Source organism: Rhamphochromis longiceps, linkage group LG14 (assembly GCF_057381845.1).
Source record: "Rhamphochromis longiceps isolate RC_006_pf linkage group LG14, R_longiceps_female_GT1.1, whole genome shotgun sequence".
Taxonomy (NCBI): domain Eukaryota; kingdom Metazoa; phylum Chordata; class Actinopteri; order Cichliformes; family Cichlidae; genus Rhamphochromis; species Rhamphochromis longiceps.
Genome location: NC_140570.1, coordinates 2,983,171 through 3,001,345, shown reverse-complemented (window position 1 = coordinate 3,001,345; position 18,175 = coordinate 2,983,171). Strand labels below are relative to the sequence as shown.

Sequence of the window (18,175 nt, the reverse complement as noted above, 5' to 3'; positions counted from 1 at the left end):
TACAGAAAATAACTCACTGCCTTTTCAGGACTCATCTCAATCAAAGTCAGTAATCCCCATTTTTAATCAGCTGAGATGAAAGCAATTTCTTTAACTCTTCACTGATCTAAGAGGGCTTCCCTGATCGGTGCTTTCAGTCATCCAAGAGTCTCCAGTATCACCCCCAAACAGCAGCCAGACAGCAGAGCAGACAAAGGTCAACAGAGAGCCTCCATTGAACCAGCCAATAGCTTTATCTCTGTCTCCACCCTGCCTCAGCAACAGAAGCAAGTGAGCGAGGGGCTGGTCACTGTTGAACCTGTGCCTAGCTCCCCATGCCCTCTTCAACCTTTGATTCTCTTTGGGAGTTCCCTGGAGGTGAAGACTCCTCAGGAGAGTGTCTGGCAAAAGAAGGAGGGAGTCGAGGTGCATAGCTTGACGATTATCAGCCCTGACAGAGCTGGACTAGCGCTGACCCTGCCCTACTGTTGCTAACGCTTCACTGGGCACAGCACTGGGAGAAGAGTGATGCTATTGAGCTGACCTGCAGATACCTAACAATGTAAACACTACACACATGCCACCTGCTATATACTGGCACATAGCAACACTCACCTGTGATGGAAATGAAACATCAAGATCTCACTCAACGCGTTAATCATGTTACAACTAAAGGGTTCAGTTTAAGATGAGATTCAGAGGGAAATGTTTGGTACTTTAACGAGTGTGCACATGGGAGACGTTGGCCTGCAGGGCATTCAGCCAGAAAGGTTGTTAACATTTTAAAAAGGTCTGTTTTAAAACTGCTACACACTGACATCACACAGTCTGGAATTCATTGTTTCATATTTACAGGAAGACATAAGTGAGAGTTGCATTGATTTGCACAAAAACATAATAAATGTCCAAAATGAAAAAAATTACCATTTTAAGAAAGAAATAAGGTCATTTTAATGCAAGTAACAGGGCAATATTTACAACTGTGTAGCATAACCTCTGAACAAGAGTCCAAAAAATCATCTGGGAAAAGAGGAGAGAGGATTGTGACTGCTCAACAGTCTCTGATTTCCTCTGTGATATTTTTCATTTTGGGTTGATCCAATTGTTTTCATCTATTTCTGTTGTAATAGATGGAGTATGCAGTTTAGAATTGTCTTGCTGAAATATGCAAAGCCTCTTCTGAAAAGGACAGTGTCTGAATGGAACTATATCTTACGCTAAAAACAGAAATTGTTACAAAATTGTTCCACAATTTGACGTTTTTTGGAGATGGCGACGAACTGCTTCCCATTTTTATAGCCAGTCGTGTCACAGGTAAACTGTTTATTTGCAAAATGTCCCTACAGCACTTACTTTTCCAGCCGTCTAATTCAAAATGATTTCATATTTTTTAGTGAACACAGCACGCCCCCACACACACACAGACACACAGTGTCAGTGGCACGGAGACCATCTGCAGCAAAAACAGTAATTATGATTATTTGGTGTCAGTGTTCATGCTGTGAGATAAGTTCTACCTGTTGTTAAAACTAGATTAACTTGATTAGAAAGGCGCTGCATACATTCCAGTTCATTTACCATAACACTAAGATTATTGGTAATCTTCCAGTGCAGTGATAAAGTATTTTCCCCTGCTCGATTTCTTACTTTTTTGCATATTTGTCACATTTAAATGTTTCAAATCATCAAACGTTTTTTAATAGGGGGAGCTGAGCAAATACAAAATGCAGTTGTGATGATTTAATGTATAAAGGGAAACGAGTTAGTCAAACCTTCCTGGCCCATTTTGAAAAACCTAATAACTGGTTGTGCCACCCTTGGCAGCAAGAACTGCAATGAGTCTTTCAGATGAATGTGTGGTTCTGCTTTGCAGAATTGTTTTAATTCAACTACACTTGTAGCGTTTCAAGCATGAACAGTATGTTTAAGATTATACCAAAGTATCTCAAATGGATTTAAGTCCACAGAATATTTTCGGGGATCATCAAGATGTTTTTTGGCAGATGTGAGATGAGCTTTGATGTTCTTTTTGGTCAGCAGTGGTTTTCTCCTTTGAACTCTACCATGGACACCCTTTCTGTCCAGTCTCTTTCTTACTGTTGAATCATAAACTCTGACCATAACTGAGGCGAGTGAGGCTTGCAGTTCTTTAGATGTGCCCATGGCAGGCCAGCCACTCATGGGAAGGTTCACCAGCACTTCCAGTTTTCTCCATGTGTGGAGAAATGATTCTCACTGTGATTTGCTGGAATCCCAAAGCCTTGGAAATGACTCTGTGACTCTGTTCAGGCTGACAGATGTCAGTGACCTTGTCTTCTCAGCTGTTCCCTTAGATTGAGGCACAAGCCTCCTTCGCTTTGTCAGACTCGTCTATCTACTGGTTTAACAGGTCTGGCAGTAATCGAGCCTGATTGTGGCCAGTGAAACTAAACTTCACTGAACTTAAAAAATGTGGTTAATCATAAATGATATCTATTATCAATTTTATTATTTTCCATTGCTCAAAAACAAGTCACATAATAACTTTTTCTGAGCTCCAAAATCAGTTGACATGTGCTGCTGCTCTGGATTACCTCAGATTTTCAACCTCTGACACTATGAAGCTAATATAAAAGGAAGAATTCAGAATCTAATCATCGACCATGAATACCACAACCTGCTCTGTATCACTTCAACATACTGCATTACTGCAGATTTTCCCCACAGTACTGCAAACCCACCGTTTTAGCCTCCACTAAACTTTAACTAAACCCCGGGTACAGTGTTATGTTTTCTTATTTTCAGCAACACAAATCAGTGTGTTTGTTTTTCATTTTGTTTCACCAAAACATAATTAAGCAAAACATCTGATTTATAAACTCTAAAATTAATAAGGAAATTATATTTAAGATTTAAACGTTACTCTCTAAGCTTCCTCCTGTCCTCTCTTTGGTATTTCTTTCTCCATCTCTTATTATGACAGTAACATTTTTTATCTTTCTGGGAAATATAGCAACCACACATTAGCTAACAGCCATATTTGTGACAAACTGCAGAGGAACGCTTTGTATATTTGCTGATAATTATTTGAAATTACTGCCCTCTTTTATAAGTTTCTGCTTTTAAAATGAAATAACTTCTGCTTCTTTCTCTTATGCAGCGCTAGCAAGATGATGAAATACAGCAAACACCACTTTATTTTACGCACACAGGGATAAGGACAAGTTGATGTGTTGAGGGTGGGCAGTGGAAGCTGTCATGCTGTCACTGGAAATTATTAATTGTTCAAGAGTAATATGCATTAATTTGCATTTATCACCTTTAATTGCTCATTAACTGAAGATTCTACATGGCCGATTTTAAAGCCTGGTTATCACAGACTAAAAACATTTTTATGTTGATTCATTCTTTAAGTTCAGCCTTTCCAAACAAGCTGAGTTGATCTACATGGATTCATCCTTTAGCCCTCCAAAAGCACTGTGCACAGGGATATTGCATCGTTTTGTCTTTTGAGTTGCAGAGTGGGATCTCCATGAATCCAGTTTGTTGTCCATACTTCACAAATGCTCGACTGGATCATCTAGGAAGTTTGAAAGCTGGGTCACTGGCTTAGTTGTGTTGAACTGTTTTGAGACGTTTCTGTGGTATGATGTGGAGTCTGTGGTTTTAATGCTGTACTGTAGCTGATTGATGTGTGTGTCCTCTAGTCACCATTCACATCAGGTATGCTCAGTAATTTTGAAAATAAATGCCTTCTTTTTCTTGCTAGATCATCTTGAACTCCATGCACAAGTACCAGCCCAGGCTACACATAGTCAAAGCTGATGAGAACAATGCCTTTGGATCAAAGAACACTGCTTACTGCACCCATGTCTTTCACGAGACAGCCTTCATCTCCGTAACCTCTTATCAAAACCACAAGGTATGTCTCGGATGTATGCTATAATAATTAGCATTTGGTTTAGAATAGTCTTAAGTGCTCAAAGGGTATTAAGTGTTTTATCTAAATGTGAAGAAAAGCACCATAACCCTGACCACATAAAGCAAAAATCAAACAAAAAACAACCATAACCACGCAACTTCATGTTTTTAGTTTCTATGTCTATCTCAGTGGGACTTCCTGGTTAAATAAAGGTAATACCAATAATAAATAATTAAAGATGTTTTCATGCTTCCTCCTATTTTTGATCACTCCCCAAATCTTGTTCAGGCAACTTCCAGTTTCTCTGTGGAGATTCAATTCAATTCAATTCAATTTTATTTATATAGCGCCAAATCACAACAAAAGTCGCCTCAAGGCGCTTCATAGATACAGAGAAAAACCCAACAATCATATGACCCCCTATGAGCAAGCACTTTGGCGACAGTGGGAAGGAAAAACTCCCTTTTAACAGGAAGAAACCTCCGGCAGAACCAGGCTCAGGGAGGGGCGGGGCCATCTGCTGTGATTGGTTGGGGTGAGAGAAGGAAGACAGGATAAAAGACATGCTGTGGAAGAGAGACAGAGGTTAATAACAGATATGATTCAAGTTACGACTTTTACTTCCTCTAGATAGTCAAGTTTGATCGTCTTCTCGGCGCTCCGCCAGGGCCGTGACCGACCCCGGCGGGGCCGATCCGAGGACCTCACTAAACCATCCAATCGGTAGTAGCGACGGGCGGTGTGTACAAAGGGCAGGGACTAAAGAGATAAAATTGGTTAACACACCAAACGACTTCTGTGACAAACTGAGCTGACTTTCATGTCGAAGGTCTTCACTGCTGTTCTCTTTCTAAAACCCTAAGAGCAAACATCAAGAGTCTCAATGCAGTACATCAGCAGGACCACCAGCCTTAACTGTAGCACATGTTCACTGTACATTGGTGCAAGTGGTCAGAACAGGATTCCCGGGAAGTGATTTTCAAGAGGAAGGAAGTATGGAAGTACTGCAGAAGCACTAGGAATAACCTTGACAGGAATAGTGACTGAATTTTCCATTTATCAGCTGTATTTAGATAACACCAAATCACCACAGACATTGCCTCAAGGCACTTTATGTTGGAAGGCAAAGAACAACAACACTACAGAGATAACCCCGACAATTATCAACCTCCTTTAAGCACTTTGGTCATTTTTGGTCATTTTTAGTTCAGACATGTAAACAATATACATTTAGAAAGGAAATAAGAGAGAAATAAAATACTATACAAAAAAATCAATACATTTCAATGTAGCTGCCGTTCTGTACACACTTATTTAATCCCACCCCTTTGCCACAAATTATCAGTTAATATTTAGTCAGCTTCCTTACTGATATAATTTGTAATAAAAATAGTGAACAAATTTCTTGTATACTATATACTATAATATCACATCATGATTTTTTTTTAAATAGAGACACTTAATTTAAATATTTTCCTTTTCTTTATAGTTTGAGAAGATCATATTTTTAAAACTCTTTTGGTGACAGTGAGTCGTCTGTAAAATCAGACTGGGGGGGGGGGGGGGGACTCCCAACGGCCTAGACCTATCTGTGGGGACACACCCACCTGGAGGGCAAAACAGCACTGCCATCCAGCTTTCCCCTGAACTTCTTTGAGTTTAATTTAGCCAAAATGCCAGATAGTTGCTGTGCTAAGCAATGTTTGTTTACAGCTACAGTACCAGAGGGGTGTAGAGTATGGAGCAAGGTGTGAACACACCTACCTGCCTCCTATTCTACATTCTAAATGCACCAGCAACCACGAGTAAATCAGCAGTCTGAGAGTGCTCTGACTATTATAGTTATAAGATACTATGAGGTTTTTAGATAAGATGAGACCTGATCATTCAAGACCTTATACGTGATGAGAAGAATTTAGCCAGTGAAGAGAAGCCAATATGGGAGAAATATGTTATCTCTGTCTAGTCCCTGTCACCTGGGACAAAAAATCAGCCCGGGCATTTTGACTAGTGACCGGCCCACCAGGTATTATAGGAAAAGCCATAAAGCCTTTATAATAAACTTAAACCTACACCATCCTCCCTATTCTGGTATTCTAAACAGTACTTAGCAAAAATAAAAAACAACCTAATTTATAATTACATATACCTCACTAATACTCCCAGCAAAAAAAGAAAAGAAAGAAAAGTAGGGAACCACTCCCCCACCCTCTGCCTCAAGATGCTTAATTGACAAAACCGATTTTAATTATAAAGAACAACAAAATAAACTACCACAGCTATGCAGATGACACACAAATATATATCACAATGTCACCAGGAGACCGAGGCCCTGTACAGGCTCTTGGTAAATGCATTGAGGAAATCAATGACTGGTTGTGCCACAATTTTCTCCAACTAAACAAAAACAAAACTGAAGTAATAGTCTTTGGCGCCAAAGAAAAACGATTACAGGTCACCAGAGAACTTCAATCTATACATCTAAAAACCACAAACCAGGCGAGAAATTTGGGTGTAGTGATGGATGCAGACCTAAACTTAGAAAAACACATTAAGACAATAACAAAGTCAGCTTACTATCACCTCAAGAATATTTCAAGGATAAAAGATCTGATGTCTCAACAGAACCTGGAAAAACTAGTCCATGCATTCATCTTTAGTAGGCTTGATTACTGTAACAGCATCTTTACAGGTCTACCTAAAAAACCAGTCAGACATCTACAGCTCATTCAGAACTCTGCTGCTCGAGTCCTCACTAAGACCAAAAAAGTGGACCACATCAGTCCAGCTCTGAGGTCCTTACACTGGCTGCCTGTCCGTCAGAGGATAGACTTTAAAGTTCTGATGCTGGCCTATAAAGCTCTGAATGGTTTAGGACCAAAATACATCAGTGACCTCCTGACCCAGTATGAACCTTCCAGATCCCTCAGGTCATCTGGATCCGGTCTTTTATCAGTTCCCAGAGTCAGAACCAGACATGGAGAAGCTGCATTCAGCTTTTATGCTCCTTATATCTGGAACAAACTCCCAGAAAGCCTCAGGTCAGCTGAAACACTCAGTTTATTTAAATCCAGGTTGAAGACTCACCTGTTCTCAGCTGCATTTGAATAAAGCACCAAATCCACACTTTAAGCTTAAATTTCAAAACTTACATTAACTAACTACTGATTTTATCTATTTCTGATTTTATCTGTTTTGATTTTATATACTGTTGTTTGTTTGTTTGTTAAGCTTAAATTTCAAAACTTACATTAACTACTGATTTTATCTACTGTTCTGATTTTATCTGTTTTGATTTTATATACTGTTTTGTTTGTTTGTTTGTTTGTTAAGTGGGTTTAGAGCTCTGGGTAGCTCCCCAGCTGGGTCTAGACTGGGTCTAGAGAGTATTTTAAATTCAGGGAATTTAAAATAGAAAGTAGCTCGTCCACAGAAGGACTGGTAGCTCCCCTTACGATAAGGGTTCAGATCGCGCGAACAGGTGTGAAATGTGTGTGTTTAGTTAGTTTGTTTGTTTGCTTGTTTTAATCAATTTTAAATCATGCTTTTTATTTGTTCTTGTTTCTAATGTCTCTGTAAAGCACTTTGAATCACCTTGTTGTTGAATTGTGCTATACAAATAAATTTGCCTTGCCTTGCCTTAATGCACGTATCAAACAAATGCACAGAAATCTATTATTTTTCTACAGTAATTAAATAGATTCAACATCTTTCTTCAACAGAATTGCAAACTGCACGGATGGTACCTTCCCAAAGGGAAGAATACTATAACTTACTAGGGTATATTAGACTTAATATTTACTGAACACAATAATTGATTTCTATACATTTTACATCAGATGAAAACTTTGGTTGTAAGATTCAGATGATTATTTAATAAAAGCGAGATATTTTAAATGAGAATAAGAAAGAAAAGTATTTCTTTGTGCCCCCCTCTCCCTGTTAATGCCCTACATGGCCCCCTGGCAACACTTTGCTAGACCCGCCCCTGCACAGTTACCAGCTGTCAGCTACTTAGAAAAGGATCCTGGTGTTATTTGTCTCTCAGAAACAGTTCATAACTTCCCTTCAACTCATTCATGTCACCTAAAAGGTAAACCTGTTTCTCCATCACCTGTTCAGCTCTGATGGTTCAGTAAGGACATCTCCTGGTTTCATCTTCATGTTTCCCTCTCACCAGATATACAAACCGACATCATGACCAGCAGCTTTACAGCTGTGGCTCCAGCAAACATCAGCTGTTGCTAGAAATTAATATTAAATACATTCTAACAACAGCTGATCAAGCTTAAACGTGCTGCTGTTGTTTAGCGTGACCTGTGCTGGTTTCCTCTTTCCGGCGCAGAGAAAAAAGCCGATCAGCCGATCAACTTTCTAGCTGAAGTAGTACGGGACAAATCGCGTTCCTTTGTTTTCCTTTGACCTCCTCGGCTGTAATTGTCCAGCCCAGAGTCGATCATGACCAACTGGCCAATCCACCACCATTCATTTATACTGTTAAAAAAAGAAAAGAAATAAAACCCCATCGGCCCATAAAAATGAAAAATCACGAGCGGCCCACCGGGCAAATGCCCGATGGCCAGTCCAGCCCTGCCTGTCACTACTCTTGCTTCAGCATTTTGCTTTCCAGGGAGTTTTTAAGACAAATTGATTAGAATTATTAATCATTTTATCAATTAATTAATTCTAATTAAAGTATGAAGACATAATGTGAAGTCTTTTTGCTTTTAAAGGGTAGAGTCAGACCGTTTTGGTCAGAGCTCACAGTTATAGACTGATGAAATGGAAATGTAACTATAAAAGCTCTTGCCCAGTATCAGCAGGGACTTTTTCAGAATAACAGCTTTATTAAGGTCTCATTTTCCTAGATCACTCAGCTGAAAATAGAAAACAATCCATTTGCTAAAGGATTCCGAGGCAGTGAAGAAGGAGATCTGCGTGTCTCAAGACTTCAAGGGTATGTTTACAGAAAAAGGAACCAGGAAAGTAAAGCTGATCTCATAAATCCATTTAGGACACTATAACTGTCAGTGAGGGTATGTATACACGGCAAACTAAATATACTTCTACTCTATCACTTCTACTCACCTACAGGAAAGAGTATCCCGTGATTTCAAAGAACATGGTTCGCCAAAGGCTCATTTCAACGCACAGTCACCTAGCGGGGAAACTTGGAGCAGGAGTTCTCGCGGGGCATCCTCAAGTACTGTCCTCTTACCAGTATGATACTGGGGTTCCTTTGTCTAACCCAGACTCCCAAGATCCCATTTCTACTCACTTCCCACAAAGCAGAGATCCCAATCTTCTTTATCACTGCTTCAAACACAGAGGTATGTTCTGCTGATAAGTGTGCAACATCACAGACGCCATTGGCTGCAATTGCCATTAACTGCAGTTTTCTTTGTAACAACGTTGCAGATAACGGGCGACACTTGGAGCTCGGATGTAAACGGTCATACCTGGAGACATCAACTGCAGTCTCAGATGAGCATTACTTTCGGTCGCCTCCTTCTTACGAATCACCCTTACTCTCTCATCCATATCGCACTGAGGCAATCACTTCTAGAGAGGCGTGTATGTATGGCGGTATGGAAACAGAGTCTGGATCTGGGGCGGCAGACGCAGATGACCTAACCAACTCTCCTTCAATTAATTGTAATATGTGGGCTACAGTGCAGCCGTACCCTCGCTACGGCATGGAAGGCGTACCCTACCAGCCTTTTACTGCTCACTTCACCAACTCAGCCACGGTCGCGCCTGTGGTGCCACACCCGGCATCATCGGTGGTGTCACGACCACAAGCTGACTTGGGCGTCTACAACTCGGCCGCAGTCCAGCGAGGTCTGCCTGTGATACCACCTTCAACCTCTTCTTCATCAAGCTCTCCATCTTTCCCGGGATCCAGAGATAGTTCAGGTCATCCACCTCTGTACCACAGGAAACCAGGATCGCCACTCCTACCTCACCGAGATTTCTCCAGCTATTCAGCACAGGGTACAATATCCATCCGGGAGCAGGCTTATCAGTACCAAGTTGGGCTGAGTAGCACAGGGAGTAACTGGACTGACAGCTAATGTCAGTCACTGGAGACATCAGTTTTCTCATATGAAGGTTTCCAGAATCCCACTGTGGGGTGTCAGTGCCAAGCAATGCTAATGAACTACAGTCATGTTGCTTTACACCCACGTGTTCATACTGAATCAATATTCCATCCAATGCTGTAGGTGGCAAACAGTGACAGACCTGCTCTTTACTTAGTCAGATGTGCTATAAGCCAGTGATCAGGTGGAGTGGGGCGGTTCGGTCACACTCAAATGCAAATCATTGGTTTCAATGACACTTGAGGTATGTCAGAGGCATCGCTACGGGTACAAAAAGTGTTACGGTTGTCAGTGTCTTGTCCTATCAAGGTAGCATTAGCAGAAAAACACTTAGCAGGAGGACAAAGAAAATTAAATAAACAGAAGTTAACAGCTGCCCTGTTTAGTCTGAGAGACACGAGTGCTTTTCAGTCCCAAAATAAAGAACGGTCGCTGGTAATTGCTTTTTTAAAATTAATGTCAATAAAATGCATAAAAAGACCCCAAAAACAATCTGGTCATGTCCCAAATCTGTCTTTTTAATGACTTCTGTGGTATGTCTTTGTGTATACCACAAGCCAATCAAATGCTAGATAGACAGAAGTACATATTGTAGCACAACTTCAAGTGTGTGACCTCGATCGAGTCAAAGCTGTGCTGTCATCTCGAGTACACCTCTGGCTTTTTGCTTCATCGTGGAGATTTCAGTGTGTTGAACACTTGAACTACACCAACATGCACTTTGTTCTCATTTTGACAAACAGTCCATTCCATGTTGGGTGACGATGAGTCGATCGGTATTTCTTATAGCAGCAGATTGGTGTACATGGGATTGGCTCACCAAAAGAAATGACAATGGGCAATTTTATTCTTTAGTTTTGAGTTTTAATTATGCACATGTGCCAAAAATAGAGTTGTTACACTTTTATCTGCAGAGCAAGAATGCATTAAACCCAGTGTAAAATAAGACTGATCAAAATACAAGGAAGATAAATCCAAGTTCACGTCATAAACTCATGTGCACTGGCATTAGAAAGCTAGCAAGACACTCTTTCCCCATGTTGTTGTACATACATAAATGAAGTGAAAGCTGTACCACAATCCACCATGATGGCAATTGTTAATATGTACGTTTCTACAGCTTGTTTGTCGTGTGATACTGGCACTTACGAAAAAATGTTGCGAGTATAAGATTCAGCCACGGCACTGTGGTGGGTCGTCAACGTTTGGCTCCAAAGTGAAGACTCGAAATCACACTGAGCAGCAAAGAGTGCTCAGGAGGAACCAGATGGGAGCTTAAAGAGCTGTTGTTAAGCCAGCACGAGTACTAGAAAAGACAGCGCCTCGCCAGTCTGACTCCCAGATTACTTACTAGGAAAAAAATCCCTGCACAACATAAAACAGCCTGAGCGGACAAGGAACAGGACGTCCTCAGTAGAACTGCATTCAGTAAAAATCGGAACTTGTATTGCCAACGAAAGCTTCTTTGTACGAAATGATATAGGTTTGTACATTGTCCTTTTATTTCATGTAAATTCAATATAACATTTTTGAATATTTGGACATTTTTGCACATGTGATAAATAAACATTTTCATGAATCTAACTGTCTGACATAATTACTTAAAGACACTAAATGACATTTCGTTACAATTTCCTTATTATTATGAGGAAAAATGTTCAGAATTTATATTTAAAGCTATTAAAAGCTGGTGATAAATAATGCCAAGTCCCATAAATAGCATTCCAGATGATTTTGCTGCCTAACGACAGTTTATGGTCTATGACGATGAGTCAATCAAAATTTCACTGAGCAAATATTTGACATTTGAAAAATGTTGGCGTTGGGCATAATTCATTGTGTTGGTTGTGGTTTGACTGATGCAGAGTGTCCAAGTTTTACTGTTATTGGCCTTTTTCACTCCTCACATGCAAACATGCAGAGCTCAAAGAAAAATAGCAAAGATTTGAAAACTTTTAAATACTCATTCTGCTCAACATCATTGAGATTTTTAAAGAGACATTAAATCAAAGTAGTTTGATAATCTTGGTTGCAGTTTAGAGATTTTGATGTTGCAAAAAACCCTTTCACAATATGCACTATACTCTATGGCTGCGGTATAACATGTCAAGCTTGGTGTTTAAGTGAAACCCTCCTCTGTACACAAGCTTGTTGCTAAAAGGCTTTTGAGCAGCTTCAGCTTGATTTCATTTTAAGAACCTCAAAAGTGTTTTTATACCTTTTGGGCCAGAAAATTCTCACTGGTTTGACACTGAACGCCACTGATTTATAAAACATAAAGACCACTACTTGACACTTGCGGCATTGTCTAACCGAAACCAAAATATGTACTTATAGTACAAGTGTCCACTTGGGTAATAATCAGTAAATGTCAAAGTGTCCTGCAATCAAAAGTCAATCTGTTGAAAGGAATGTAGAGACAGCAGGATGCGTGTATCAGCGTGGAGGGCACTGCTTTGCCTCACATGCAGCTCTCGTTAGATCATGAGTTATGCTGATGGCCAGGTCCTGGTTCTTGTCAGCACCTCTTTCTCGATCTCTTTCTCAGCTGCTGATGTAGTTCACATGAAGGATGTTCTCATCATAGAGCGCTCACACTCCAATCAACAAATCATCAGCCAGCTATCTTGAAATGTTGAGCTGTAAGTTGTCTGATAATAGTAATCCGACATTCCTGTAGCTCTCAGAGCAAACTTCATTCAGCCAGGGTGATCCCAGAGGGCCGTACCAGTGTTTTTACTAATTGTGACTACTATAGATTATGTATGCACTTTGCTTTATCTGTTTGCAGCACAGCTTCAGATTTTCAGTTGTAATTGATGCTTATTCATCTGTTATTTTCACAAGTATTGGTGAAATATAATTTCTGGTCCTATTATTTTCACTTATACAGTTTTTCCCATTGAAGTAAGTAGACAAAACAATTCTAGTCTTGACCGACTTGAGCTTCTATAACATTGAGCAGAAGCAATAGTTAATGACTGTATCTCGGCCTACAAACCCTTAAAGTCAATTACATTTAACAAAAACAACAAAGCGATGGAGGGTCACACCAAAGATCAGTGACTCCACTTAATAGTTTTTTAGTAGAGGCTTTAATAGTGCATTTCAAGGCAGGACAGGCATATTGAAATTTATGTTATCTGTTTCCACATAAAACCTTAGTCAATCTCATTATAAAGAAGCCACGTTTAAGCCCCTTATGGAGCAGAAGTTAACTAAGCCCAGTATGTATCTCCAGCCAGAGAAGCTGGGACTTGCAGTCCATCTGGAAGTCATTGAGGGGAGATCCGCTCCCCTCTCCCCTACGTCGCACTGCCCTTCTCTACTGTCGTCCCATAATCCCATCTAACAGCCGCCTGGGCTTGGCTGGCCCGTTCAGCACACTGATGGGCTTAGCTTGGCTCTCTTGTAAAAAAGGAAAGGCTTGGTTTTTCGGCAAGCCCCTCCAAAAAGACACTTTAAATATCTAAGGGGGATTTAATATCAAGTCCATTAGGGGTTTTCTGGGGCCCTGTAAATAGTCAATTAGTGGATAATTCTGATTCGATCCACATGCAGAGAGATCTGCCATACAAAGAATAGAGCCAGTCCAGGGGTGTTCTCATTTAGCTTCCTACCAGATTACCATTCGTGCGTCACAAGCACAGGGTGACACTGTGCATTAGCTGAGTGCAGGATAATGAACATGCTAAGGTGTTTTAAGTTGTCTTTGTTTTACTCCTTCATAAAAATGATTAATCGCATACAGGAGGCCAGAAGAGCACAACGCTTACACACAGATTACCCACAGTGGGCAATGCTTAGAAGAGTGGGAGGTTTGAGGACTGGGCCAAAAGGACACAGGCTAGGTTCAAAGCTCTGGTAGGGGGACATTAAACTGTTTGTGTCCCTTGATCAAACATACAGCTGGTTGGCAGCGATATAAACCAAAGCTAAATCTCCTGTATAAAACAAGATTCTAGCATTTCAAAGTGGCTTCGGATAAAAGCGTCTGTAAAAACTAATTATCATTAACATAAATTCTGGGATTAGACACGTAGACAGCATTATTTACTTTTTACACCGGACAAAAACATTTCGAATTGGAAACTCGCGTTCTTTAGAAATGACGTACAAAGTAGTCCAGGTCATGTTGTGTTTCAGCTTTCGGTGCTTTTAAAGCAACTGAAATGTGAAACAAAACAAGAATTACTATCACAGTCCATGCCAAGCTAAGGCATGCAAATAATGTGTACTTTTGTGGCGTAATACAAATGAAACACTGCAGATTGCAACACAATGAAAGCCAGGCTGCATATCCTCCAAGTGCAGTCATAAATTAGCAAAGGTTTGGAGCAACAGTGCTCTCCAAATGTTCGTCAACCTCTTGTGAATAAGTCTAAGGACTCAACATGAAGCAAACTGAGAATACTTACTGACCACGTTCAAAGAAATGCTCAAACAAAAGAATTTTAAAAGAAAAAGCACAGATGGACTTGCTGCTGACAGAAAATGAGCGGATTTTTTGGCAAGAAGGGCAAGTGTGGACCTGTATGGGAGCAGCCATTATACATTTTTTATAAATAATTTTGAGGGTTAACATTAATAAAAAGTTGTACTGGCTCAATTTAGAGTAAAATATTATTCTTTATGTTATTTAATAGAAAGAAAGGAAACTGTACCCACAACTGTACGTAATTAAATCTTCCTGCAAAATGATGCAGTTTCATGAATTTAGATTTAATCCATTAAAAATACATAAGAGCAGATTTGTGGTTTGTACAAGCCACCATGTTCCCCCAACTCAATCTGAATACACAACCATGTCCAACTGACACGGGCTGCACACTGGCCACGTATGCAGAGGTTGGGGAATTTGAAACTCATGCCTGCACCTTCAGATTAAAGATACGAACATATATGTTTCATCCTCTGAGAGCGGATCCCTTTCATCAAAGAAGCACAAATGCAGAGGAAAGAGACAACGCCACCAGCACCATATAATCCTCTTCCTTCTTGTGTCAGGTACATCTCCTGAACTGAAGTCAGGGCTCTGGCACATGAAAATATGCATAAATATGCTTATTTATTCCCAATGTTCTTTTTGTCAACAGACTAGACATGCAACCCTCCCATCTCCAGACAACTGACAAAAGACAGCTAAACAACACCAAGACCTCGTTATAAGCTAACATTATGCTAGCTGACGTTATGTTTGAGTGGCCTAAAAATCACGATTATATTATTACATTCTCACTTTGTATGACAGTTTATTCATTAAGAACTGGAGAGTCTAATGCTAGATTCATTACACTAACACTGGCAAAATATTTAAATAGCCGTGAATAGGTCTTATCCATTTTTCATTTCCTGATTAACAGCAAAGTGTTGATATTATTCAAATACGTTAAAATACAGTGAGTGCAAAATGTACTTTTTACAATTGTAGAAACATGCTAGCCAGTCACGGGCGTTATAGGGTGCAGTCTAAATGTAACATGTTTCATCTCTTAGCTGGCTAAAACTTTTAACAGCCTAGCTAGGTTTGTGCAGTTCAGTTGGGAGGAGTAAGAAACTGAGACCCGCAGACTGCGATTAATGCAAACTAAGGACTTATAGCAGTGAAAATGTTATACATTGCTTTACACTTTTATACACTTTATATAGTCTAGACCATGAACTTCGGGGTGGTCTACAGTTCGCTGTAAGGCAGCTACGATGAGTCGGCAACTACTGAGACCATGGTTCCGTTTGACCAATAATTGTAAAGTATTATTTCTAATTATTGGTCAAACAAGAGACTGACAGGTAACTTGATGTGCCATCAGCAGTAATGAAATTTTACTTAGTTTTGAGTTTTGTGTAGTAAACAGAAGGGCCAAAATGAGTTTCTCCCTGGTTCCTGGATCACACTTAGAGATCGGGTAAGAAGTTCTGATATTTGGAATGGAACATGTACCACCGCACCTTTGTGTGTGTTCATAGTATTTTAAAGGTCTTAACATTAAACTTACCATTGGTTTCCCAGTCATAATACGAGTGCATATTCCTTTAGCATCAATGTTTCCCAGCTCCTCATTATTCTTACTATTTGTTTTTGTTCTCCAGCATGTGTATCTACCTTAGGTTTAGTTTTTAGTATGACTTTGTTTGATTTTTACAGATTCTAAAGTGGCTACAATATCTTCTCCGTTATTTGTTCCAACATTCAGGTATAAATTATTATTATTATTATTAAGCTCTGGTTTTTGTGGTTTTTACAAATATCATGTTAGTCTGCTTCCAAAATTGAAAAAATGAGTAGGCAGAATTTAAAACAAATAAAAATTTAAACACGCTTCCTTCTGCCCGATCTGATTTCTGATCTGATTTGGAAACACGGTGCTAAAATGCTGAATCCTGATAAAAATCTTCTTGAAAATCTTTCGATTGGTAATAAAGACAGCTAAACCATGAGCATGCCTAGATCTCCATTAAGACTTAACCTTTGGATCCCTAATAATGCCTTTTAATTAAGTCAACCCTCTTTCACCTCAAGTTGGAGCATATTTCATGCCTGACTTTCTAGGAAGGCATCCTGACAATGGAAAAACCTTTCCAACCCAACCAGATGCACTGCAGATTACCAGGTCAATTTAAAGTGCATGAAGGTGGTAGAGGAAACTTTCTTATTCTTACTTCTGCTTTTTTTCTTGCAAAACAGTATAACTGTTAACAAGGGAGAGAAAAACGACACACAAAGTGCCAGTTGTCCCTGCTCGTCTCTTGGGAAGACACACAATGTACAAACAGATTACGAAGGCATGTGGAATTGCAAGACAGTGGTATCCAATAAGGCAGCAACCCCTGGTGGCAGTGCTCCTCTTGGAGCACCTATACCCTCTACTGGATGAAATGTGTTATCTCAAATAGGGAGGAATTTCAGGCCACTCAAACATCTGAATTGGAGTGTGACATTTTTCTTTAAGAGACTAACCGAGTGCTAGAAAGCAAGTGGAATTCATTTCATAAGGTATTTTTAAACATGATTTATTCATTTTGAATGATGTATTCACAAAAAAAAAGTGTATTATATTCTTTGCCGACTGCCCCAAATGCATACCAACACACTGCATTCCTGAATGGACGAGCAGGTCACAAACAAGGTTCGTGTTTGAGTGTTCAAAGGATATGCTTCTTTTTTTCTGTCACGTCACATTTTGGGAACAATACGACTCTTTTATGCGATCATCTTAATAAACACAACTGCTTTAGAAAACATTGTGTCTTTATAATTTTGTGCAGTTTTGAAAACTCTGTCACCACCTCCATGCACTTATATCTTATGTGCAATGCGTCATTTTCATAGGGCACAGAGGTCACGCCCATGCCACTAAGATGATTGTCCTCCATTTAGTCTGTAATCACAATACTCAGAAGCTCCTTACTGCTTCATGTTTAGCTGCCAGCCTGGTCCGGATCAAGTATTTACTTTGATAAGTACGGTTTACCGGGGATAGCATGCGTCTCATGGGCAGGTTAGCCAAGGGAGGAGCAATCCTCCTGAAGGTGATTAAGTACCTAAAGAAAGGCTGGTTGACAGGAATAAGCCACTAAGTTCGTCATTTTGCACGCTCTTACATAGGTGGAGCTCACGACTGGGTCAAAAAAGCACAGCAGCTATTGGTGAACCCTGTTTCCTCAGTTGAACAATGGAACATCTAGTAGTTTGAAAGGATTTGTCTATGTAAGTCTATTGACCTATAAATAAAGTTTCGTAGCTTTATCGGCCTTATATTTGTGAGAAGCAGCCTCTTTGATATTCTTCTTCTTCTTGGTTTACTTACTTTCGACACCGACTTGCTCCATCCAGACCTGACATGGCACATATAGTATTTTTGCAAAAGTATTTCATTCTGAAACATTCCCACAGACATCTCCTTGTCCAGCTGAATACAGAGGACACTTTTCTCTGGAGATTACACATCGTGTGCTCCACAAAAGAAATTGAGTTTGCCCCCCTGCCCCCCATTAACCTCATATCGCTGTTAATCAGGGTCTTGAGATGTTTTATGCTTAATTCTTACCAACTGCACAAACTGGCTGAGAAGGAGTGCGTACATTAAAAATGAATGCATAACTTTTTGGCTAGTTGTGCACTGTAATAATAATGTACACGTGGAACCTCGACAATGCGGTGGCACGCCACTTTCCTGGAACCGCTGATGGGAAA

At 39.9% G+C, this 18,175-nt stretch overlaps 1 protein-coding gene across 2 annotated transcripts in view; it reads left to right on the top strand.

Moving 5' to 3' along the window:
- tbx4 (T-box transcription factor 4) overlaps positions 1-11,533 on the top strand; it is a 31,390-nt gene extending 19,857 nt beyond the window's left edge. For both annotated transcript variants that reach the window (XM_085380604.1, XM_085380605.1), the window contains exons 6-9: positions 3,728-3,880; positions 8,749-8,837; positions 8,975-9,210; positions 9,299-11,533. In XM_085380604.1, the coding sequence (XP_085236730.1) occupies positions 3,728-3,880; positions 8,749-8,837; positions 8,975-9,210; positions 9,299-9,954 (1,134 nt within the window). In that variant the 3' untranslated portion in view covers positions 9,955-11,533. The remainder of the gene's footprint in view (positions 1-3,727; positions 3,881-8,748; positions 8,838-8,974; positions 9,211-9,298) is intronic.
- Positions 11,534-18,175: the final 6,642 nt, after the last annotated feature.